Below are 27894 nucleotides of genomic sequence, written 5' to 3' on the forward strand. Positions count from 1 at the left end.
AGTGTAGGAGAGACAGACAGTATGACAGCTGAGAGACAGACAGTGTAGGAGAGACAGGGACAGTAGGACAGCTGAGAGACAGACAGTGTAGGAGAGACAGGGACAGTAGGACAGCTGAGAGACAGACAGTGTAGGAGAGACAGGGACAGTAGGACAGCTGAGAGACAGACACAGGTAAGGTGTTGTATTACTGCAGTGGTGTTTTCATACTAATACTGACCAATAAAAGCAAACAGAGTCTGAAGGACATTAAGAGGGTAAGCAGGGTAAAGGAGAAAAAGGGTTATGTAATGCTATGCAAATGAGAGGAGAGAGAGAGAGATAGGGGGAGAGAAAGAGGGGGAAGGATCAGCGCATCTGAAATTGTGACATGGTTGGTTAAACACGTTGCAAAATCAGCTGTATTAGAATTAGAAAGAAAGTCTATAGAAACAGTCCCACAGCTCTCACAAGGTGATTTGTCTTAATGTCATCATTTAGCGCGGCAGCAGTCTCTGACAAACAGCTACTCAGGCCTTCATCAGCCATATTAACAGCAGAGCACGCTCAGCTCGAGACTTCTGTCCCCTAGTATTTGGATACCGGAATTAGAAAGAAAGACCCAGGCATGCAAACAGGCCCAGGGTGAAAAAGGTGATTTTTTTTAGGGTTTTTACGTTAGGGCAGAGCCATATAGTAAGACAGAGTTACGACATTAAGGGGGCAGAAAACAGCCTGGTCACGTGGTTCATGTACTCGCGCGAGCCCATAGACTCCAATGTATTCCGTAAACTTCCAGTTTTCCCCATTTAATAGAAGTCTATGTAGAAGAGCCTGGCCCCATGAAGTGAACGGAGTTGTCTTAACTCTGTCTTACTCTATGGCTCTGTGTTAAAGGTACCAGGGGTGTGTGGGGGGGTCATGGGGGACACTAGGGTTATACTACACTTAACACGACGGACGCCAAAACGCTTCGGAGTAGGGCTGGGCGATATGACAAAATCTCATATCACAATATATATATTTTTTTTTTTTCACAACGATATAGCATATTTTTTCCGATATTGATTTTTTATCTAAGAAATAGATTTTTGTTCAGGCCGAGTACTGTACTGTACTGTACTGTACTGTACTGTACTGTACTGTACTGTACTGTACTGTACTGTACTGTACTGTACTGTACTGTACTGTACTGTACAAGCTCTCCTCCCTGGCCGTCTGTGTTAGGCTGCACAACAGTGACACTTGGTGGTGACAATAATTATGCTATTTCCGTGCTCGGATACAGGGACACACACAGCCGTCTATAGTGGTTTGCACCACTCAAAAAACAGGAAAAGAACACTTGTGCCAATATCAAACTTATGCCAATTACAATAGGCCTATGCAAAATCACAATATCTAGTCGAATTATATGAATATAATACTGATGCCCTGCCCATGCACAAACAGGCCTAAAGCAAGTATAAAAATACAAAATAATAATATATAAAATTATATTAATAAATAAATAAGACTTTCCCATTCAGACACAGAAGTACGGGCCTATGTCTGCATTAAATTGTCTAAGGAAAAAGAATACCTCATGTCACTCACTGCCACACAATTGTTTCAGTTCATTTTAAGCTCTGTGTAGGGAATCAAAATGTTCTGTTGTAGTTGTAGTGTCGTTTGTTAAACACGTTGGGAAGCTAACGATGTTTAATTGACTACAGGCGATAGAGTGAGAGACAACGCGACCGCGTCGTCAACTCTCCATGCCCAGCTGTGCGTATGGGTGGAGTGGATGTTTTTATTTTTATTTCTTTTTTTATTTCTTTTTTAGCATGATCACAACTTAAGTTAGCGTCTTGTGTTGTTGTTGTTGTTGGAAGCTGTTGCAGATTTAAGGACTTTTCAGATGGAATCATTTATTTGGAACAATAAAACAATTAGCAGCAGGAGGACTGCACAAGTAAAAGACTACGTTTTCACCCGACGGACAAGCTCAATTGTTCAACTGAGTAAAACATGCGTGGCTCACGTAGTTTATCAATTTGACCCAACATGAAACCTGCATTTATAACAGTGAATGGCTGGTTACTTTAGTGTAACTCAGCTCTGAATATCGGATTCGTCAGCTATCATCTCCCTTCGTGTTTGTTATGAAATAGCAGCACAGCGTTGCTGGGTGCTGTGACGTAAAATACTGCCGTAACGCTTGTTTTGCGACACAACGATATAAACGATAGAGAACATTTTTCACGATAATTCATTTTCTATCGTCTATCGTCTATAGTCTATACGATATATATCGTCATATCGCACAGCCCTACCCCGGAGGTCGCCGAACCCGTCAGATGGCGAGTAAATAGTGATTTCTGATCGCATCGCACCAGCCATATTACTGCTTGTGGTGAAACCTAAGACATGTCGGCTGCTGCTCGAAAACCTTTTTGCTCCTCCTCTTGTTGTATGCTTGGCACCAATACACACACATATACCCTGGCTGCCTGCTTGGCACCAATATACACACATAGACCCTGGCTGCCTGCTTGGCACCAATACACACACATAGACCCTGGCTGCCTGCTTGGCACCAATACACACACATATACCCTGGCTGCCTGCTTGGCACCAATATACACACATAGACCCTGGCTGCCTGCTTGGCACCAATACACACACATAGACCCTGGCTGCCTGCTTGGCACCAATACACACACATAGACCCTGGCTGCCTGCTTGGCACCAATACACACACATAGACCCTGGCTGCCTGCTTGGCACCAATATACACACATAGACCCTGGCTGCCTGCTTGGCACCAATATACACACACAGACCCTGGCTGCCTGCTTGGCACCAATATACACACACAGACCCTGGCTGCCTGCTTGGCACCAATATACACACAGACCCTGGCTGCCTGCTTGGCACCAATATACACACATAGACCCTGGCTGCCTGCTTGGCACCAATACACACACATAGACCCTGGCTGCCTGCTTGGCACCAATACACACACATAGACCCTGGCTGCCTGCTTGGCACCAATACACACGCATAGACCCTGGCTGCCTGCTTGGCAGTTGGCACCAATATACACACATAGACCCTGGCTGCCTGCTTGGCACCAATATACACACATAATATCCTGGCTGCCTGCAGTCATTTCAAATGAACACCAGGGTGTTGAAAGTGTTAAGAGTCATCAGTACAAATCTATTAGTATCTCTCATTATTGAGAAAGATATTCATATTAATTCCCTGATGAGATCATAGAATAACATGACACATGATTATTTACTAAATCAGTACAAAGATATTAACATTAATTTCCTGATAAAGTCATAGAAAAACAATTCATTAACCTTTTTGAGGAGCGCTAGCCCATCCTATATTCAGCTATAGTGTAGATTTTTGTCCTAACACAAACATAAATTCCCATTGACAATGAATGGATGATGTACGATGATAAGAGCACCGCTCACTTCACACAGGTGTGATTTTTTTAAACAGGTCATCAAGCAACAGGTCCAACATTCCCATCTCAAAATTGCTTACACTCTTCGCATAAAGCTTTGTTTTGGGACAGTTTGCAGTTTACTTTATTATTTTAAGCCTTAGTCAATTTAAGACCTGTAATGAATAGAGTAACAACATCCCGTCCTTTATTCAACAGTTGAGCTGCATGTTTTCTTAAATATATATTTTGTATTTAAATGTATGTAGGCGTACAAGTTCATTTTTCAATAGCTAAAGCATAACATGATGCCAACACCAAAATGGGTGCCGTTTTCTTACTCTTAAGGTGGTTGCACACTGGACACGTTTTTCAGAAAACCGCCGGAAAGACGCAGCTAAAAATCAGAAAAAACATGCCCAGTGTGCAGGGACCTTTAATCTGTCATTATATCCAATAACGAGAGGTACACTTGAAGAGTTACATATCATCCAGAGTGCAGCGCCAGCCATCACCCTGCCTTGGAAGTTAACATTAGAGTATGTGGGGGGCTCTGGTGGTCAACTCATACCCCATCCGAGGGTTACAGCCTGGGTTCCTACACATTTGGAATTTCAAAATTCCATATTATTTCCAGAGTCATCCAGACTCTAATTTCAGGCCCATGGGTCGCTCACCGGGCAAGCAGCGGACGGAAAAAACCAGGTGTGGAAAAAGTGAACGGTGGTGTGTCAAGAGTGACTTAAAGACGGGAGGAGCTGCACCTAAAGAGCTCTTCATACTCTAGTTTTAGGTAATAAAGGTGTTACTGACTACCGTTTCCATGGTAACAAGAGAGATGTGATGGGGTGAGTTGCTTTATCACCGTGGCGTGATGTCATGTTGTAGTTTCCGGTGGTCACCTAATAGTAGAGTATGAATAGGCCTTAAGGCGTCAACAGCATAAGCTAGAATCACGTACCGGGCAGTGACCGTGCGGTGTAACCATAGACTGTAAAAACATATGGACAAAGCGTTCTCCGGGTCTGATATGGACGTAAGATGAAGCCTGTCAGTCCTTGAATTGTAAATCGCCATCTTTCTAGATCCGTTTGGGCCCAGCTGGCCATTGGCTGGCCCAGACAACGAGGCGGGACTTCCCCCCTTCTTCTTCGTTGGTTTTTATTTTGACTCGAACGGGGGGTGGCTCCCGATCATAGACTGTAACGGTAGCCACGCCCCTCAGAACATACTCGACTTTATTTTTCTTACTTCATTTTTTAAATAAATGGGACCATAATTTTCCAAAAAGAATATTATGAGAAATGAGACTTTAAACTAGTGACTGGAAGCAGAAAGTATTCATGACCATGTTTATTAAGGTAATACAGTCTAGGTGAAGTTGGGCCCAAATACATGGACCTCTATGGAGATATGGGGTTTTTTGGGCCCAATGACAGCGCCACAACAGGCCATTGTATGAACTTTCACGAAGTCCCGATTTCCTTAGTGGCTTCACAAAATATCTGTCTGACTGTCCCCCTGGGTGTAACACACACACACCCAACGATACTGTATTACTGATGCTTAGTATCTGTTGAGCAAACCTTTACTCATGACATATAGGATGTCCATTTCCTGGCAGACTGTGCGACCGCATGTTCACACCCATGTTTACCTGTGGCAACCTGTTTACCTGTGGCAACCTGTTTACAGCTCGCGCACACACACACAGCAGATATTTTCTTTGGAATCTTTCTTATCAACTCAGAATGTAAGAGAAGCAAGATAGAAGGTGTTCTGGTAGGATGGAATGCATCAGAGAGAGAGAGAGAGAGAGAGAGAGAGAGAGAGAGAGAGAGAGAGAGAGTGATGTGTAGGAGAATAAAGTGGTAGCATGAGTCTGATTCTAAGGAGACGAGAGCACAGAGTTATGACATGGAGGGAGTGAAGGTGAGATTAAATGCTCATCGCACACTGAGTGAGAGGCTAAATCAAATGGTGGTCCGTGGCTCAAATGCTGAAGTAATAATAGACCTTCATATGAAAAGGCTTGAACACCACTGTTTTAGATTATTCTGCCATGGGCCGGCACCACTATTTGGACTTGGTGTGCGTAGCATCCTCTTGCTCATCAATAATCACGACATGAAATGTTCATATGATTTGTCTATACTGGAGGTGTATGGTAGACAGACAGACAGAGAGAGAGAGAGACGCACGGATGAGGGGTGATCATAGAGTTATATATCTATAGAGAAGACACCCGAGTTCTCCTCCCATCCACTTGCATTAAGTTGCTCAAAAGCGCATGAGGCGGATTCACTCCTCCTTCCTGGTAGGAACAGAGTGCATTCTGGGATTGATTGGTTACAAACACATGAACGCGCTGCCGTTGACTATCATTGTGCCGTTTGTGCGCGTTCACGTATGAAACATTCGTTCACGTGTCGTGGCCCCAATCACATGAACGTGCGCAATGATAGTCAACGGAGCAGCGCTGGCTCGAGCTGCACTACCAAATCCGGCCACTATGTCCATTTCGCCTCAAGATTTCCTCTGGGTGCCTTCTCTATTCATATATATACTCTAAGGGGGTGATACATAGCACTATATCCGAAAGAAATGACAGCAGAGAGTGATGGAAAAGAGAGAGAGAGAGAGAGAGAAACCAGTTAATACTGTTATTTTAGTTGTATAGTTTTTCTTCTTCTGCAGAGCTACAAGTTTAATTTACACCCATACAATGAAGATGCCTGGAAGCACCAGTTAAGAAAATGTGACCAAATGGTGATCCCTAAATGGGAGAGACACAGATAGACAGAGAGGCAGATAGACAGAGAGAGGCAGATAGACAGAGAGAGGCAGATAGACAGAGAGAGAGTTCACAAGAGTCTCTCAGATGAAGGATGAGAAGATCAGAAGAGAGGAACCGTTTCTTCTCTCTTGTGTCTCTCACACACACACACACACACAAAGTGGGTCAGGGCTCCGTGTGGATTATTAATGCAGTGTTTCTCAGTGTTTTGGCTTCTTCTCTGGTAACATTGTTGTGTGTTGTATCTCACACCCGTAAGTGGTGCACTGACATGTGCACACACACACTCACGCACGCACACCCAGGAAGCAGCCCAACAGCCCAGGGAAAACTAACTCACATGGTCTCTACTCTACAGAGTAGATCTGATACTTTTGAATTTGAATCCTGAAGAGCAACAGTTTTGGACCTAGGAGGTTTCCACCCCGCAGAGAAGATATCTATAAGTATAAATATGATAACTACTGCGGATAACTATGCACAAACCTTCCACAAGTGTACATGTTTACAAACAAATGCCCGACAGATCATGTATGGCCAGCTTCAAGCCCGTCAAAGGGCTGCCGGAGGTCCAAAAAAGAGGTACAAGGACCACATCAAAACCCTCCTGAAGAAGTGTGACATCAGACCACCAGCACTAGAGTCCCTGGCTGTTGATCGCCACACCTGGAGCTCTACCTGCCACCAGGGAATCACTCACCTTCAGGAGAAGTTCACAGAGAGGAGAGAAATTATACCGTATATTATAATTAGTGAGGACCCAATATGAAGATAGAAATCACACCTGTGTGAACTGAGTGGTGCAACTCCGTGTGGGGGTCCCCGGGGGGGCGCCCCGCGTCCGAAGAGGTCAAGAAATGACAAAGTTACTATGTGGGGGAACACTATCTCTATCTCTATTTCTCTCTCTCTCTCTCTCTCTCTCTCCACATTGTAATTAGCAGGCAACAGTGCAACACTATCTCTCTCTCTCTCTCTGGTTCTAGCACAACAGCGCCACTTTTGCCCCTATTGGTGGTACCCTAGACATAGGGACATACAGACATAGGGAGAGATATTGCCGTTCCTTGGAGTGGCTGCACCACTCAAAAACTCAGCTTCCTGTGCACAGTGTGAAGCTCAACAGTGCCACTTTGTCACCTATTAGTACAACACACACACACACACACACACACACACACACACCCTATCTTATGTCTGTAGGTGTCTGTTTTCCCCCATATGCTTCATTTTGTTTGTGCACGTGCGTGCGTTTCTGCGGACGTAGAGGTGGTTTGGGCTCGACACAGAAAGCTATTAACCCTTTTACTGCTGCCATTTATTGAGAAATTAGGACCTAATTCATGCCAGCATTTTTTTAATTTGAGCTCTTATTTTGAAAAGCCACATTTTGCCTCAACCGGAAGTGAGCTTATCCCTGCCAGCTTTACGTTGCCAAGACAACCTTTGTTTACATGATCGAATCATGCCGGTACATTTTAGCACTCCACAACGTCGGCTCGTGCCGTCAAAGAAATGCTGTTTTGACCAAAAATGCCATCTGGGACAAGGAATAGGAGATACAGGCGATTGAAAGAAACGGATAGAATGGATTCTTATGGCGACGGTGAATTAATATGAACGATCCAGTGCAGTGCTAACAACATTGCTAGCTAACCGGCTAACGTGAGTAGCATTATGGCTTGATCAATCATAAGCACTATAAAAGAGCAATTGCCGAAGGGCTTCGGCAATGGCAGCAAGCGTTAATATCAAATTAATGCTTCAATTGCCGAAGGGCTTCGGCAATGGCAGGAAGACGGTTAAGTACTGTGTTTCACACACACCACGTCTTTACTGGGTTACCTACTTTTACACCCCCCACCCTATCACTCTTCCCCCTCCCTGCTCTTGCCCTCCCTCTCTCATACCACTCTCTCTTCCCCCCACCCCCCCTCTCAGAGTTCACCTTGAGCGTACATTAGCTCAAACATGTACACACAGGTTTACCCTAGCACACTGCACACACACATACTCTGGGCTCAAAAAGTAAAGACAAAGTGTCCTATCAGCTAATTAATACACACACAAGACTATTGTTAGATGCCCCCTCACCTCTCCCCCAAAAATTATCTTTCTTTTAATCATGTTCAATTTAAATAGGACACTTTGCTGACTTTAGACGCCAGCATGCGTGTATGATTGTGTCATTTACCAGTTAACTGTTAAAGCATGTTTGTGTTTTGTTTAAGTGAGTGGAGCGGGGGTTAAGTGTGTGGAAGTGACCCTGGCAGTGACTCAGCCGCTTTATAAGACATCTCACATACTCCATTCTCCAAACACTAGTAAGGACAAGTTACAAACACACACATGCTAATGATGACTCCAATCAGTGTCTGCTGTGTTGCGTCTCACACTTAAAGGGACACTTCACCCTTTTTGCCAAAAAATATATGTTAATGACGTATAGAAGATTTAGAACACTTTCCTGGGGGTCTTTATGTGTGTAATATATGGTTTTAGACATTTTAGATTTTAGCAGTGAGCCCAGTGTCTCTGGTGTCATGGACACTGGCCACACTGGGCTCACTTACTTCCTGGACACCTGCCTGTTCAAGTCTTCATGGGGTGATTATTAATTTATAGAAAATAAGTCATTTTGGGGGTGAACTATCCCTTTAATGGGAGTTAAGCCCACAGATCCCAGATGTCATCAATATGACATCACTATGGCAACGGATAAAGGAGTTGGGCAACCGAGGGACATGTGTTCCCAACGGACATCGGCCTAGCAGAGAATGATCAGTTTGAAAAAGGTGAAGTACTCCTTTAGAATCTCTAATTAACAAGAGGAATGCGTTTCACATGCACACACACACAGTTGACCTTCAGAACACACACACACACACACACACACACACACACACACACACACACACACACACACACGCACACACACACACACACACACACACACACACACACACACACACATGGCATGAGCGAGAGACAGGAGTCAAGAGAATGGAACTGATGGAATGTATTTACGGAGGAGGAGAATGATGGATAGATGGAGAGAGGAAGGCAGAGGAGAGGAGGAGGGAGAGGAGAAAGTCGAACCCAATATAACAGAGAAATCAATGAGCTGTCTGTCTGTCTGTCTGTCTGTCTCACCCTTTACCACCCATGTATCAAAAACACAGAGTGCAAGAGTGTGCATGTGCGTGTGAATGTTGCCCTTGGGTAAGATTCATACAGATAGCAACTCTCTGCCTAATTAATCGGGCCTGGCTTGTGTGTGCGCATGTGCGTGCGTGTGTGTGTGTTGTGTCACAGATGGTGGGTTTGCCCATGTTGGTTCTCTGCCATATTTAATATAAGGCCCACAAGCTCTCTCTCTCTCTCTCTCTCTCTCTCTCTCTACCTCTGTCTCTCTAGTATGAGTCATGTTTATAACTGTATATCATTACTGATTGGATATAAGATCTGATTAATAACGATAAATTAACCACCATGCTTGTACTTGTTATGGTTCTCTCATTTCTCTTCTGCACTGTAACTGTGTCTGTTCATATTTACTTTTATGCATCATTTTATGACTGCTTTTACTTTGCTTGATGTTCTGTGTAAAGCACATTGAACAGCCATGTTGTTAAAATGTGCTAAACAAATAAAACTGCCTTGCCTATGGTTTGTTCTTCTGAACGATGCATGATTTCAACCTCTTCCTCGTCCTGTACTTTTAATCAGTGTACAAAACGTTCTCCTATACTTAATTCAGCCTACAAAACATTCACATGTGCGTGGGGAAAAGCAAAGTAAACACCAAGTGACTGAAACTTGTTTTGTTAGGCCAAACTCCTACTGTGCGATTTGTGGACAAAGGTCAACTCATGTCCAGTCACTCAGTGTATAGTTTCGCGTAGCCAGACAACTATTCCATAATCTCCAAGCTCCACTTCCGCTTTATATTTTACTCATGATAGAACTTCCGTTGCTCCAGACTGTATGACGGAACGGAAGCATTTTAATATTGCGAGAGGCAACCGCGTCTGGCAACGTGAGACTAGTCAGTGTATGAAGGACAATTTCACAATACATTTAAATCTCTGCAATAGGATTGTGAGTTCGTTTCTTTTTAAATCACGATAAACGATGTGATCAACATTAGCTCATAAAGCTCAACTTTAGCAGATAATGTGAGCTTCGTTCACAAACCGCACACAGACTCAACGAGTAACCTGCCATCTATGCCATTGGTTCTCAAACATTTTTGGATCAGGTCACCCCTGTAAATAACTTTTTCATCCACGGCAACCTTGCAATTTGCATTACATTGTTACTTAATTCGTTTTTCATATTAACGGAATAATGTGAATGTAAATCTTTCCACCTAAGATACAGTATGTCACGAGGAAAACTGGAGAGAGTATCTGCTTCCATTATAGGACAGAAGATCGAAAATAAGTGTTATACTATATCACTTGAACATCAGCATTCCTATTCTGGGGGTAACATTCCCCCAGCGGAAAATGTGTGGGTTCTCAAAATGCATTTTGTGATCAAACACGAAGATTTATGTGTATTACTATTTATGTGTGTATATCACACGCACACGCACACGCACACACACACACACACACACACACACACACACACACACACACACACACACACACACAAAATGTATTGGCGGGCCATAGGTTGAAAACCCCTGGTCTAAGTGGTTAAACCGTTATAGGCCTACTGATAAATTCCAAATATTATCACGGTATTTTGACACACCCCTTGACTTGCGTCAAGGCATCTACATAACGCACATTTGCCTCTCTGTCTGACTCTCACTGGAACATCCAGACCCCCAGGAACGCGCCTAGGGGGCCGGGGCCGATTCCGGCGTGCCGCCCCACGTCCGAAACGGTTGAGAAATGACAGAGTTACCGTGTGGGGCTCCCTCTACTGTACTGTACTGGCACACCCGAAATCATCATATATACAGTAATTACTTGCGTGTGTGTTTGTGTGTGTGTTAGGTTGTGCACAGGTGGTGAAAAACAACCATGCTATTTCCGTGCTCATACCCAGCCACCCAGCCAGGCACCCACACATATAGCTCCGTAAGGGAGTGGTTGCACCACTCAAAAAGTAGTAGTGAAAAGGAGGGGCACGACGTCAGTGACACAGTCTGTAGTGCTCACAGCTTCCGGAGGGAATCAAACATTCCCGCCAGGGATTCTGTGGGTGTGTTCTCTCCTTCCCGTCATCAGCACCCATACCCTAGGTAAGGTTGGCGAAAGGGCCTTTCTGTGTGGAGTTTGCATGTTCTCCCCGTGTCCCCTAGGGTAGGTACCCTCACAAAAAACATGCAGTAATCCTGGTGTGTATACTGCCTCCCTCTGGGCCTGGAGGGGAAAGGAACTGGTTGGAATAACGTGTTCCTTCCATGTGCTACACCCTACAATGGAACCTCCCCATCAGGTGATGAGAAGCGGCCTGCTCACCCCCATACATTTGATTTAAGGAAGCATGAGCTCAGTTCACATCACACTCACAACACTGCGCAAAGCGACGTGTTGTGAGCTTGTAGATCTGCTACTTTAACTAGATTAAGTCCCGGAAAAATGTCTAATCTCTCTTTTGGGTCTTGAACTAAAGAGTTTGGGAACCATGCACTGTGCTAGGGTAACATGAGAAGCGGTTCCAGGCTCTGCTTCATCATCAGCAATAACTGTCCCACAGCCAGTGACATCGGAGACATGCCGGTGTTATGCTGTGAATTGAACCCCTGGTGCAGAGTATGACCTGGGAGAGTGCTTATAATAGCCATACAATTCACTGTCACACCAATTAATTCATTACTTGATATACAACATAAATAATCAATCGGTTTAGACAGGAAACATTAATAAACAAATAAAAAACTCACATTATGGGGAGACGTCAACTAGAAAGAGAGTTGGGGGATGCATCTATCGACTACTTTCTTGAGATTGTTCTAGAGTTCAAATGTTCAATGAATCAAACAATGGAGAAGTGCCCTTTCTAAATATGTCAACAGAATTATGAGAAGAAATTCTAATTAAGGGACCAAGAAGTCCCAAAGTGACTTTGTTCACTTATTGTTTTTGTTTATCAAAATGCACAAAAACGTCTACATGTGAACTTTGGACCTATATGGACAAAGAATTGTAAATTTTTTGTAATGTTTTTTTTCTGCCTATAATACATACATGCAGCTTCATATGCTTATGTCACTTTACAGTATAGTAGAGGGTCATGCCAAATAGCACCAACCCCCAGGGGGCCGGGCCGGTTCCGGCGAGCCGCCCTGTGTCCGAAACGGTTGAGAAATGACAGTTACCATGTGGTAGTCCCTCTACTGTACTGTACGGTTACACCTGAAATCATCATATATACAGTTAACTTAAAGGACCACTTCACCACTTTTCAACCTATCTTCATATAATAGGTCCTCACTAATAATCATGATAAAATGGCACGATTTTTTTCTACTCAGACTGTGTCTCATAGGAGGGCTGTGGGCAGTTTAGAAATCGTCTTCCAGTGACATCATCATGAGGCAGATTTTTTTTTAAACAATTTTTTTTTACAAAGATATTTAGATTTTCATTATGAGAACGATGGCTTCCATTTTCGCATTGCAACTTTTCAGGACTAGAAAGCCTGCAGTTTTTATTAGCTTGTATTCCCCATCGATGATGTCACTGGAAGACGGTTTCTGAACTGCCCACAGCCCTCCTATGAGACACAGACCGAGTAGAAAGAAATTGCACCATTATTTCATGATTATTAGTGAGGACCTATTATATGAAGATAGGTTGAAAAGTGGTGAAGTGGTCCTTTAATATGTATGTGTGTGTGTTAGGCTTCACAACAGTGACACTTGGTTTTGAAAACCAACCAAATGTAATTTCCGTGCTCAGACACAGGCAGCCAGCCACCCACCCAGCCACCCAGGCACACACAAAGCTACTTAAGGAAGTGGTTGCACTACTTAAAAAGGACAAGAACAGAATGGATAGGAATAGAACATGCATCTTATATCACTGTGCACAGTCAGTCTCACTGATAAAGTAGTTGATAGTTATTGTATCACGGATATCAATATGCTTACGTAACTGAGTGTTTCACCGCTGGGTCAAGCAGATAAAGGTCATAATTCATGACATTAGATAGCATCCACAATGAACTGTAGAGGAGATGGGGAAGAAGAAGAAGGGATGAGGGGAGAATGAGTTATGAAGGGAGGGGAAAGGGATAGGGTGGGGAGGGAGAAGAGGAGAGGGAGAATGAGAGTAATGAAGGGAGGATACATACTCCAGTTCATACTCAGTTATCACCTTCACCTATCACCGTTCTCAATCTCTGCCCGAACCCTTACCCGACCCTACATTTCGGGCAGGGTAGGGCCAAAATGCACGCTAATTAGTCGGTTATAGGATTAGGCTCTGTGATTTTCTGTGATTTGTTTTTCTTTTCTTTTTTTAAGAATTATATTATAATAAAAATAGTTGTTTGTGTAATGTATTTATTTAATATGAAGAACTTTTACAGTTTAGGCTACTATTATGTGACTGGACTGGAGGAGGAGCAGCACCAGAGAAGTGAGAAAATAGAACGGTGGTTGTTGAACTTGCTACAGCTGGCTAGCCACTGATTTGTGAACCAAATGATCTGCTTAGTGCTCAGCATCAAGTCAACTATATAAGTTAACTTGCTATATGCTTAAATGTTTTATAAGACCATCGATTCATCTGCGATAGCTCGTTTTGGAAACGTCGGTCGGGGCTTAACGAGACACTGCTGTCTCGAGACACTGCTGTCTCGTTAAACCCAGCTGGGTGAATAACCCAATCGTCACCACGGTAAATGCTCCATATAACTATGTAAGCGCTAACCGCTAATGTTAATGTTCACTGCATACACGTAAGATTAGTTACATGATGACCACGCAATGTCCACTGTACAGCTAGTTGATTTCCAAAATGCTTAGTATTGTAGCGCCTCGTTGTGTGCCCAAAATAACAGATCTGCAAGCTGTCGACACGCCATGAGCGGCATGTTGATGGTGTGGGTTGACAGCTGTTTGGGACTGTTCACTGTTGCACAACGGTGAATGATCATGAAAAAGTTGCACTTTGCGAACAGGGACAATATTGGACATTACTGTGTTACTTCAGAGGATTGCTGCTACTTGACTCAGATGTTTACTCACCCCTGGAATCCATTAGAATGTTGGAAATGGAACATTATCAGCCAATTGACGCGAGTTACTGTACATAAATCGACTATTAGTCCGTTCTGACACTCCCTTGGTATAACATTTGAACCACTGCACCAGGCTTCACGGCCATATAGTGGCATTTTTCTTTCCCTTTTTCCACTTTATCTTGTTTTCAGGCCTAACATTATGGTAATTGTTAGGGTCGGGCCGAACCAGTTAGGGTAGGGTAGGGCCGGGCCTTCATTTTCAGGCCCGATGAGAACTCTAATCACCGTCACCTTCAATGAGTCAAGGCCAGTGATATTCTTAAAGGCTCATACATAGTCTGGATTTTCGGTGGTTAGGTGACAACCGAACTACAACATGACGTCACGAACCATGGTGAAGAGCAAACCACCTACCGCCACCGCCCCACCGCTCAACGTTATTTCAGCTCCGGTGGTCACCTCACCACCGGAGCGGTGAAAATCCAGACTATGAATGAGCCTTAAGCATTGACCCCGCCTCCCTCTGGTTCAGATGCAAAAACCCCGTGCCTGTCCGTGGTGATAGCTGATCACCACTGCGAATGACGAAATGTTATAGTTTTCTAACCCTTAAAAAAACTACACCGCCATCAAACTGGAATATGAATGCAGTTAAAGGGAGAGGGTGAGGAGGGGAGGTAGAAGAGAAAGGGGAGAAGAAGAGAGGAAGAGGGGAATGAAGAGTGGAAAGGAGGTTGGGGGGAGGGTGTGATCTGTTTGACCTTCCACAGAACAGCTGACACACTCAACCAATCCATTTTCACTGACTGACTGACTGTCAGTGATATAATTTTCCTTAAGAGTCACATGGTCAATAAATGCCTTTTCTTTACTGACCAACTGATTACTTGGCTGACTGGCTTGGCTGTATGACTGGATGCTGACTCATTAGTAAGTTGTCTGTCAGTCAGATCAACCCTGCAGTGTGTCTTCACTGTGTCAATAATACCAGCACACTGAGCGCTGAGTGTGTTGTCCTGCAGTGCATTCACCTCGGCCTAGAGTAGACCTCTGCTTTTCAAACTGTTTCCATGCCAATGACCCTCAAATAGCCATAGCCTCTGGCCACCCTATTGCTAAATGCCTTAACCCGTTAAAACCAGAAAAGAAATTGCTTTCATTTTAGCACATTGGTTGGCTATTCAGAAATTGCAGATATACCTGTACAAGATCATAGCACGTCACTTTGAGACACACTATGATATTGTACAGTGCGTCTGCTATTTTTGAGAAATCATGAGAATTTGACAATTTAATATATTTAAAGTATTAATTATAGCAGCTCACATTTTTGCTTCTTGGGTCCCTGGGACAAAATATTTTGAGATGGTGCGGCCAAATACATACAATTGTGTGGGTCCATGACATGAAACAAGTTTGAATACCACTGACATAGAAACAAATCGTTTAACGAAATTTGTAGAATCGGATCCTCAGGTACTGGGCTAATGTTAGTGCCACTTAGTGGCCATATTATTCCAGCTAAGGCCTATTCAAACTTCCCTCTGACTATGTTTACATATCAACAACTTCCTACCCCATTCACACACACTTGCTGTCCGATTGATTGATTGAATATCCATTTTAGCCTGTTCCCTTCCATACATTCATACTTCAGCTCTGAAGATCCATTTTAGCCTGTTCCCTTCCATACATTCATACTTCAGCTCTGAAGATCCATTTTAGCCTGTTCCCTTCCATACATTCATACTTCAGCTCTGAAGATCCATTTTAGCCTGTTCCCTTACATACATTCATACTTCAGCTCTGAAGATCCATTTTAGCCTGCCTGTTCCCTTCCATACATTCATACTTCAGCTCTGAAGATCCATTTTAGCCTGTTCCCTTCCATACATTCATACTTCAGCTCTGAAGATCCATTTTAGCCTGCTCCCTTCCATACATTCATGCTTCAGCTCTGAAGATCCATTTTAGCCTGTTCCCTTCCATACTTCAGCTCTAAAGATCAATTTTAGCCTGTTCCCTTCCATACTTTCATACTTCAGCTCTGAAGATCCATTTTAGCCTGTTCCCTTCCATACATTCATACTTCAGCTCTGAAGATCAATTTTAGCCTGTTCCCTTCCATACTTTCATACTTCAGCTCTGAAGAGCCATTTTAGCCTGTTCCCTTCCATACTTTCATACTTCAGCTCTGAAGATCAATTTTAGCCTGTTCCCTTCCATACTTTCATACTTCAGCTCTGAAGATCCATTTTAGCCTGTTCCCTTCCATACTTTCATACTTCAGCTCTGAAGAACCATTTTAGCCTGTTCCCTTCCATACTTCAGCTCTAAAGATCCATTTTAGCCTGTTCCCTTCCATACATTCATACTTCAGCTCCATATCTCTATAACTTCATTTGACATTGTTGCGTTTGTAACATCCAGGGTTTTCAAGTGGGGTCGTCCTGGGACCCCCAGGGGCCATTGGGTGGTTTCGGGGAGTCCACTGCAAAATCAGTTTAAACCATATCAGCGATATTATCACTTTGATGTTCATTCTTATAAACTGGCACTTCTCTATCATGTGAGATTATTCCAGGGACACAATAACATTACTGTCTCTAATTTCATTATCTAGTACTTTCGGCACATGATATATCTATCATCTGGGACGGGTGATGTGATTTGGAGCGTTTCGCAATACATGGGCGGTTATATTGGCCAACGAGGAAGTTAATCTATTTTTAGATGTGACCAGAAAACTTTCTTTTTTTTATGGCAGGGTGGCCTACTGATTACAGTGTCTGTCACCGGATTTCCCTGAGTTCAATCCCAGAACACTCTTATTGAGCAAGAAATCTTGAGTACATCCATGGCCATTGGCTAAGGAGAGAACTTGAAACTGAGCTAGTGTTTTAGTCCGTTAACACAGACACAGAGCTTGGATTTATTTTTACTTTTATATTGTTGTATTATTAGGGTGTCTTGTTTCGTTGTCTGGGGTTGTATGGCCATGGGCAAGGAACATCACATATATTTGTATATGCATTTGATGTACTGTATTAGCATGTGTTCTTGCTTACTATAAATCACTCTGGATTATGAGCATCTGCTAAATGCCTAAATTGAAAATTGTATTAATTTATTTCTGTAATATCTTGTTTTATTGCTATAGAGACTGCAGATGTTAATTAGCAATCTTGCCAATGTACTTACTGTATGTATTTTGTTTTTGCATGCCATGTTCATGATTATTGTCTGTCAGGTGGAATCCGCATATTTTCAAAATGTTACTTTTCATGGATTCATTTGGCATTTCTTGAATTAATATTTCTTTAATTTGCAATAATTCAATTGTATGGCATGCTAATGTTTTGAGACATATTGCCTTTTATTAGTAAATAAATAATTCTACACAATAAATAAATATATGTTTTAAATTACTGATCTCAATATGGAGTCGGACCCATAAGGATTATACGCATTTGCATAATCATGTAGCTCCTGTTTCCTATTTTCGGTATTTGTATTTTTTTTTTCCGTAAATGAATGCCCTACATCGGGGGTTTCCGACTGGTGATCTGATGCGGTGACCTATGATTGAAAAGTAGCAGATCTGCAAGCTTGAATCGTGGAACAAAGTGACACGTTTCGAGCTTGTAGATCTGCTACCTTTGATACTTTTGCATTTGAATCCTGAAAAGTAACAGTTTTGGACATGAAAGATTTCTTTCCACCAGACAGACGATACGATATATAGCAAAAATATAAAAAGGCACAGAAGATTTCCCAGTTTGTAATGGGTTGCCTTCGCCAATAATAAAAGGCTGTCTCCAAAAGAGTTCAGACACCGTCGGACATTTTGAACCAAGATCCTGCCATGTCACCGGCACCGCTGCGGTTTATATTGTCCTGCTTTATCATCCCCTCAGGGTCCTTTGTCCTGTACATTAGCTCCATCCTGACTACTTGGAAGCAGTGAGCAGCTACAGTGCAGCCCCTGGGGACCAAGTCCACTTGTAATGCCACCGACTTGATGACTGTCAAGGGCAATGACAGTTGACAGCAGAATGTAACCAGCAGGCATCATGCATGTTTTTCTTTTTGGTGTGGGAGGAAACCCACACAGATAAGCTTTTTGTTACCACCACGCTCTGACTCCTCTGGTGCGATGTCCTGTTGGAACTGTGGTTCCCGTTCCCCAAACATTTTAGTTCATGACCCAAAAGAGAAATTAGATGGACGTTTGCCTGGGACCCAAACTAGTGAAAATAGCAGATCTACAAGGTCACAATGTGATGCTTTGCGCCTGACACATTTAATATTTTTATGTTTTTCCCTTCCAAAATTGCAATTAGGCGATTATGTAATTATAGTGACAGACCTAAAGTTGTGATGACTTTTAAAAGCCTACGGAAGTCATATACTTCCCATAGGCTTATGATTGTGACAGATCCATCTGTGTACTCCACCCTGCTAGTTTCAATAGCAGCACAAAACATTGCAGAAGTGGGAAATTCAAATGATGTGGAATCAGTTTCATAGGCGTTCAAACAACAATAACTTGGTACATCTTGGAAAAGGTTGAAACATTTAACAACAAAAGTATTCTCTTATGGGGTCTCTGGTGTGACAGCTTTTCAGATATTGGCCCACGACCAAATATAAATGTCAATTTGGGGGTCCTTATGAAAGTGTTTGAGAGTCACAGCTCTAGTCATCCTTGTGGCCCCCTTGATGTCCCTGGGCCCAACTTTGCGAGTGATTGTCGCGGTTTCGGTGAGATAATCGACCTAAAACTAAGTCAAGATGATCAAATTATGTTGAAAGAGCTGCATGGCATAGTGGTGAGGCAGTGAAGGCAGAAATGGACAGCTATAGGCAGAACAAGAGCAAGAGACAGGGAATGGGAGAAAGAGAGACCAAGATCAGAGACTTGCGGACTGACTGGGATACATACCGACAGACAGACAGACAGACAGCTATGGCTTGCTTAACAAACAACAAAGGGCACACAACTGTGGCAAGGGCAACCCCACACATGTAATAAGCGTCATATGCCACATACACGTTTAACCTTTATAGTTTAGAAATGTGTTTTTTGGACACAATCGAAGGAAATCCCATTAATGTTTTACTGGGAAGAAAATCCCAAGACTGAAAATGTTTTTTTGCAAATCTGCACTGATCTCATTAAATGAGCCCTATGAAATCAGTCACTGAGAACTTTAAGCCGTGTGTGTGTGTGTGTGTGTGTGTGTGTGTGTGTGTGTGTGTGTGTGTGTGTGTGTGTGTGTGTGTGTGTGTGTGTGTGTGTGTGTGTGTCCACCAGCGGTCAAAATGGACCGTTGACAGGTATGCAACACTGAGTGTGCAAATGGAACCAAATAGACCCATAAGCCTTTTGGTTCCATTTGCACTCCGAGTCAAATTAACTAATTAATTAATTAATTAATTAAAATGGTATCTAGTTGGGGCTCCTGTGACATTGAAAAGGTTGAGACGTCCACTCTCAGGAGTGTAGGTAAAGGTAAATAACAAAAGGTTATGAGTAAACATAGCGAACATAGACTGCATGCGTGGACACAAGCCTGTAGCCTGTGCATTCACCATATTGTACAAGTACATGTGAGGTTTTTCAGCAGGTAAACAATCACATACTATAGAAATCAGAAAGCACAGCAGTCTTGTCAGTGCCTTCGGTGAATTGAGTATGAAGGTGTCAGGACCCCAATGGAAACAAGCCAATAGGCTTTTCTTGGGTTTAAATCCTCTTAGCAGACCTTGTATTGAACTGTACTTCCCTGTGCTCGTAAACCATGAATGAACGAACCTAGCATCTACAGTCTAAAAACAACATGCTATCTAAAAGGCATTCTGTATATTGAAACTATAGGATACCAGGTAAACCATGAACCTAGCATCTGTCTAAATCATATATGTCAAACTCAAGGCCCGGGGGCCAAATCAGGCCCGTGAATGAATTATCTTTGGCCCGCGGGATGATATTTAATTAGTATTAGAACTGGCCCTCTGGTATATTGCACGGACCACCATAATACTACAAGTCCCACAATGCACTGCGAGTGCATTGTCACGTATCGAGGGCCCACAAGCCCAAGCATGCGTCTTCTCTTCACTATTGATCAGCAGTGAAAGTATATCACTTGTGGTCAACTTTCAGCTACCTCTCTCCTCCAAAAATGGCCCGTGTGTTGAAACACAGTCCGGCCCTCGACTTGTACCAATTTCTTTATTTTGGCCCACTGTGTATTTGAGTTTGACATCCCTGGTCTAAATGGTAAAAGGTGCATTTATAGCACCTTTATCCAAGGCACTTTACATAGATTGTGCATTACATTCACCCATTCACACACACATTCATACACCGATGGCGGCGGAAACCATTCAAGGCACTAAACAGCACATAAGGGTTAGGGGTTCAGTGTCTTACTTAAGGACACCAACTCTGGGGGAGCCCGGGTTCAACCTTGCGGTTGCCATCCGGCCACTCTACCCCTGATCCACCACCCCTCCCAAAACATCCAATAGTATTCTGTAAATTGAAATACCAGGCAAAGCATGAACCTAGCATCTGTCTAACTCTAAAGTAACATGCTATCTAAATGGCATTCTGTATTATTTGAAACTATAGGATACCAGGTAAACAATGAACCAGGCAATGCATGTGTCTAAAATAGTGGTTCTCAAAATTTCAAGTACTTACATTAACTCTGACATTATTCACATGGAACCAAATGGACATATTCGGGTCCATTTGGTTCCATGTGTATACTGTCAGAGTTACAGATACAGACTTGTAAGTTGTAAGGGTATATACTTTAGGGTCCATCCCCCTCAAGGAACCCTGAGTCTCTGCCAGGACCACACTTTGAGAACCACTGGACTCTAAAATAACATGGTTAACATTTGTGGTCAATAAAAAAACAAAACATAACATTAGAACCATGATTATGCCCTGCCTGCGTGGACAGGAGGAACCACGTAGTTCTACAAACTGGACTTGTCTTGTTGTCAAAGAGGACAACTGCAGAGTAAACACACCATGCATTCAAGACATGCATCCCATCATCAACAAGTTCAAAACTACTCCAGAGTGAGTGTGTCTTCAATTCTCACCTTCATGTCGTTCATGATGATCTGAAACAGTCCTCCCAGGGCGCTGCATTCCTTTTCTATCCCCGCATCCATTTTTCCACTGAAAACCAACCCGGCTTTAGTTTACTTCCTCAAAAAAAATACAACTTTGTTTTCCCTCTTCAGCCCCCCAAAAAACTCCTAAAAATGTAACGTCTAACGGTCAGTAAGGGACCACAACAACGTCCCAAACGGAATTAACAGTCCCAGTAAGTTTCTTCTCCTCTTCTCTTCCAACAGCGGCTTGTATAAATAATAAGATCCACGAGTTACGACATTGTGTGTTCGATCCTATAATAATGAGGCTGTGTGGGTTGAAAGTCCACGATGAAGCAGGCTAGGTTTGACCCAAATCTGAGTGGATGAGGGAGAGAGAAACTCAATACGTGGAGAAAAAGACCGCCTGTCTGTCTGTATGTCTGTCTGGGCCTCTTGACTCAGCCGACTCCAAACAACACGCTCCACGACCACAACATCGTGGGTTCTGGGTTCGAATCCGACACCCACCAAGGAGAGGGGTCGGTTAGGATCCTTGGAACACCGCGGGGTTGTTTTTTGGTCGTCCTCTAGACCAGTACCCGGGCTAAAGTAGTTACTCACTCACAACTAACTAACTAAACTGACTAAAACTAGCAACCTGTGTGACTCAGTCACAGCATACATACACAGTCACACACACTACGACTCACACTAAACACACGCTAACACACACGAACGTTGGATCGATCCGTTTTTTAAGCGGAAGGAAGGTAAGGACGAATGGCTTCAACAATAATAATATATCCAAACGTTTGGTCTTCTTTCTGTGTAATCATCCCCCCGATTCGCCGAACCGCCGTCTGTCTGTGTGGTCCCTGTGGTTTTGGTTTGGTTGTTGTCCGACTCCGACCTCCAGGTTCTCCTCCAGTCTACCGGTGTGTCCTCGATGTGGAAGCCGAACACACGACCTTGTTTTCCGCTTTAGTTCTGATGATCAGAGACGCCGTGGTGGTGTCGTGTGTGTGTGTGTGTGTGGAGAGAGGTTTTCCCTACGATTCAATGAGTCCTGCCTCTACTCCCTCCCCCTCCTCCTCCTCCTCCTGCAGGGCTGTGTGTGTGTGTGTGTGTGTGTGTGTGTGTGTGTGTGTGTGTGTGTGTGTGTGTGTGTGTGTGTGTGTGTGTGTGTGTGTGTGGATTACTGTACTTCTGAGGTCCAACTCCAAATGTCCCGACTAGTAGAATTTAGAAAGAGGAATGGTTGATTTATATTATGGTTAGGTTTAGTTATTCCTGATTCCTGAAAAGAAAAAAATAATAGATTTTTACTTATGTATGAAAAATAATTAACCTGTTGATCTAATAGGCTATTTTGTATGTTTTTAGGTTTATGATTTAATAAAATGGAACACATTGGGGCTTGGGGGGAAATGCTGTTCTGAAATGTTGATGTGTGCGCGTGCGTGGGCGCGCGCACCTTTCCCTAAAATATCCCGAAGCAGCCCGCTTGGGCGGAGCTAAAAAAGGAACTTCACGGAAAATTACATCAAGGTGAATCACGTCACGTGCAAATGATAATTTAATGCGCGTGTCTTCTTATCATTATTTACACCACCACGTCTACTGAAACTGGAATAGAATAGAATAGAATTATAGAATAGCAGTGGTGGGAAAAATATGAACCATTTAGGCCTACCCAAATACAAAAAATAAAAATGTTGAGGATTTTGTTTTACTTTACTTCACTTGAGCATATTCCTTTACAGGAACACCTTGGTTTCTTCGACTATGCAGCATCATGTGCATGCATCCATGATGTGCAACCCAGATTCTGCACAAACAACGGACTACCGGTATATAAATTATACCGGTTATATATTAATATTTTCGCTCCTATGCCACCAAAATGTGGAACACCCTACTGTCATTAAGACAAGAATCCCTTGACTCCTTCAAAACCGCTCTCAAAGGGCACCTGCAATTCAAAACTGGCCCCCGTAAAATCTGAATCCCCACCCACCACTTTTCCCCATAACTGTATGTTCCTTTCCCCTTTTTACCTCCTCTATGATGATTTTCCTGTTTTTGGCTATATAGAAGTGTATACGGTATTTGTATGTCTCTAAATGTTATGATGAATTGAACACATCCTCCAGTGACATCATCGATGGGGAATTCAAGCTAATAGAAACTGCAGGCTTTCTAGTCCTGAAAAGTTGCAATGCGAAAATGGAAGCCATCGTTCTCACGATAATGAAAATCTAAACATCTAAACAATCTAAACAAATAAATCTAGTTTAAAAAGAAAATCTGCCTAATGATGATGTCACTGAAGGACGGTTTCTGAACTGCCCACAGCCCTCCTATGAGACACAAAAAATCGTGCCATTTTATCATGATTATTAGTGAGGACCCAATATATGAATATAGGTTGAAAAGTGGTGAAGTGGTCCTTTAAGAAACATGTGAGCAGCCTACTTTTTCCACCAGGGCCAACATAGGACCATATGCATTGAGGGAGACAGTTCTATATTTGCATTGTTCAGTCTGATGGCAGTTGAAAGAGAGTCTGTACCTATTTTGTTGGGGAAAGTGAGCCTTTCGGCTGAAGGTGCTCAGTGCTCACCCTGTCCTGTGTCTGGCCATAGAATGGATGGATGGGAGGTGTTTACCATGAGGATGGAGTTTAGTTTGTCCCCAATCATCCTCCTGTGCGACTGACTGCACAGGACGCCAACAACAGGCCTAATTGATGCCACCTCCCCATACCATGCATACCACTGCATTAAACATACTGTATGGTTTGTTTTTATTGGGGTTCTTTAAGCAGTGCTCGAAGAGGAAGCAATACCAGAACAATGTAGAAATACTCTGTAAAAGCCCTGGATTTACTTGAGTAAAGTAAGCGTATTTAATCTCTGTACAAACGTGCACGTTGTTCCATTGGAATGCACCTAAATTATACCAAAGATTATTTTCCTATTGTTTATAATTAAATGCAACATAAGATTAAGAGCTGTGCAACGCAGAGTGTTTTAGGTTCTAATCAAGATAATTCCCAGCTCTATGTGCAAATCATACCAACAGTCTTCAACCCTTCCAGACCTGTCTCAACCTAAACGTGCTGTAAAACATGCCAGTAGTTTTCCAAGCTCCTATCTCCTTCTAGATTCCGTTATAGCTGATTTGAAGTGTGAGGGAAGGGTTGTAGGGTTGGATCATGTCTTGGAAGGTATGACGTGCCATGACCATGATTGTCTTGTAGGCAATGCATCAGTGTTTTGTTCTGAGAGAGACGTGAACGTTTTAGGGATGTTAATTAACAGGCTTCAGTGAGCAACCAGCTCAATGGTCTTGTTGTTAGAGTGTCCATCCAGAGACCGGGAGGGCAGGGTTCAATCCCTGACCGAGTCATATCAAAGACAATATGTGGTCCTCAGCTAATAAGAGTAAAATTATTGTTAAACATCTGCATTACTTAATTTACAAAATGTCTACACAATTACAGAATGTAAAATAATTGTTATTTTGATCAATGTTTGCCTGTTGTCTCTCCCAATGGTACCACATCAATACAGCATGGACACAATTTAATCAACAACTAAATATTGTACCTTTTGGGTCTGAGAGGCTAAATCTCATCAAATGGTGGTTCGTGGCTCCAATGCCGAATAAATAATGGACCTTGACATTAAAAGGGTTGAAAACTACTGGTATAAGATGCTCGAAAAAGCTGGATGCACCACAGTGGATGGAATTTAAACCCCAGCCTCTGTGGTGGTGGGCAGGTGAGTTTCCGCTGCATGCCCGTACCAAAGACCATAAATTAAAGATGTGGCCAAAAATGCAATAATGCTAAAGTGTAAAACCTGCAGGATGCTGTGATCCAGGGCCACTCCCAGGAACAGGACAGGAGTCATCAGGGTGTTGTCAACCATGTAGCAACCAGCTGAATGATGATAAATGATAAGTCAAAGTCAAGTTACTTGTATGAGTGAGAGAGAGAGAGACGGAGAGAGAGCACATGTGTGCGTGTGCGTGTCTGTCTGTGTTTGAAGTCAGAGTGGGTTTTGCTGACTCACTCACCAGGCAACAGGCTGAGTCACTGCGCTCCGCCTACAGTACCTGTCTATTTGCCATGGAAACCACACTGTGTGTGCATGCGTGCGTAAGTGTGTGCGTGCGTGCAATGCATGCGTGCGCGCGTGTGTGTGTGTGTGTGTGTGTGCGTGCTTGCAGGTGCATGCGTGCGTGCGGGTGTGCGTGTGTGTGAGTGAGGTGAATAAGTGAGAGTAAGTTCAATTCAATTCAATTTCATTAAAGTGTCAAATCACAAAAAGTTGTCTCAAGACACTTTACATGTAGAGCAAAGACCCGACAGAGATCCCACCCGTGTAACACCACTAAACTGTGAACTCACACAAACACAAGAGCAAGCAAGCTGTTAACTCTCCACAGAGGGATTGAACTTGGGACCTGCAAATGTGCTAGTTACCATGCCAACGCTAATCAAACGCTAATATCCCAAAATATTACAAATATTGCACGCCCCTGGAACAACCCAGGGACTTAGTGCATGGAGTGACAAACGCGGCGGGCATCAGACACACTGGCCGGCCCCGAGTACCCATTCTTAAAAAGAGACCATTGCTGCATCTTGTAGTAGCAGCAGTGGTGGAAGAAGTAGGCTAGCCTACTCAGATTGGTTTAGCTTTTGTTTAAACTTAAGAAAAACTAGCAATACTACATTAACTACAAGTAAAAGACTTTTACTTGTAGACTAAAAGCACAAAAGTGTTGGCATCGAAATATAACCTGGAAACCAGACAAATCTGCCACAGGAAAAAATAAAATCCCTGGGGCGATTGGTCTGGCACTCCTCCGTTTGAATTACATTTCACTCACCCCAGAGTTGTGGGTGACCAATCATTCAAAGCTGTGACGTTGGTATCTGTTTGTAACCTAATATTTACACAGTAGTCTGTAATATAAGGCTGTAGTATTTAAACCAGTGGTGGAAAATAACTAGGTAGTGATGTTCTCAGTACAATTCTGAGGTAGGCTTTCACTTTACTTCACTATTTTATCCTTACTCGACTACATCTGAGAGGCAAATGTTGCTCTCCACTACAAATATTTGAAGACTTACCTGTTAGGCTATAGGTTTTGGATTTAGATTATTACAAAGCAGCACATTAACCGATCAAGACCTGTTTTATACATTCAAACATTCAAACCGATCTACAATGGTCGCAAGGCTGATTGCGACAGGGGTCATCGCTATATGTGTGTGGTGGACATTTTTGTCAAAATACCATTTTTGACGCAGGCCATACAAAATTAGAGGACAATAATATTACCAGAAACAGAGCCCTGAATGACCATAACAAGACCTGTCTTTGCCACACTCATATAAGTAAAACATTTGAGCACTAGTAGTGCAGGACTCTTAATATGCCATAGTGTCGTAGTAATTCACGACACATACATATTCATACATATTCTGAAGAACACTATGGAGACTTGACATTCAGTAATTGGTTATTTGATCAAAATAAAAACATTATAATGGTGTGTAAACAGAAAATCTTTGCCACAGACAAGACCAAGTCTTTGCCTTGGAGCACGCACGCACGCACAAACACAAACACACACACACACACACACACACATGGTGGAAAAAGTACTCACATGTTTTACTTAAGTAAAAGTATCAATACTGCCATATGAGCATACAAAATGTAGGCCTACATAAAGTACCAAAAGTGAACGTACTCTTTATGCAGAATGTCCATTTCACAGGTTTTTTTAAATTTCCATTCTATATTGGCTTTTTTTAAATGTAATGCTGAAGTGGATAATGCAATAATAATAAAAATCTACCAAGTAAATAGTAACCTAACTAAAGGTTTCAAATACTTATAGTGGTGTGAAGTACAATATGTACAGAAAGTACTGAAATTGGAAATACGTAAGTAAAAAATACCAAAAAATTGTACAGTACGTGGGTAAACTTACTTAGTTACTTTCCACCACTGCATACACGCACATGCAAACACGCGTGCATAATACTGGGATGGATGTGGCTGTGTGTTAGCCTGGTTAATAAACCAGACTAATATCGCACGGATCACGCGTGATATTAGTCTGGGGAGGCTCAGCTTGGATTTCATTTCCAGGGAAACATTTTCTCTTTGACGCAATTGGTCAGAGCTACTGTCAGTCAAAGGTCTCAAGCGTTGACCGTACACTGTACCAAAGCCCGCCCATATTGCATACCGTGTCCCTATTGGGCGCACACGTTGTCGTGTGTAGAAAATGGGCGTACAATTGAGCCTCTCCA

The 27894-nt window shown here is 42.8% G+C and overlaps 1 protein-coding gene across 1 annotated transcript in view; it reads right to left on the reverse strand.

The window, feature by feature from the left end:
- mtss1 (MTSS I-BAR domain containing 1) overlaps positions 1-22554 on the reverse strand; it is a 76747-nt gene extending 54193 nt beyond the window's left edge. Inside the window, exon 1 of the mRNA XM_083770798.1 lies at positions 21558-22554. Coding sequence (XP_083626924.1) covers positions 21558-21629 — 72 coding nt within the window. The 5' untranslated portion in view covers positions 21630-22554. The remainder of the gene's footprint in view (positions 1-21557) is intronic.
- Positions 22555-27894: the final 5340 nt, after the last annotated feature.

Source organism: Protomyctophum parallelum (assembly GCF_964188405.1).
Source record: "Protomyctophum parallelum genome assembly, chromosome: 8".
Lineage (NCBI taxonomy): Eukaryota > Metazoa > Chordata > Actinopteri > Myctophiformes > Myctophidae > Protomyctophum > Protomyctophum parallelum.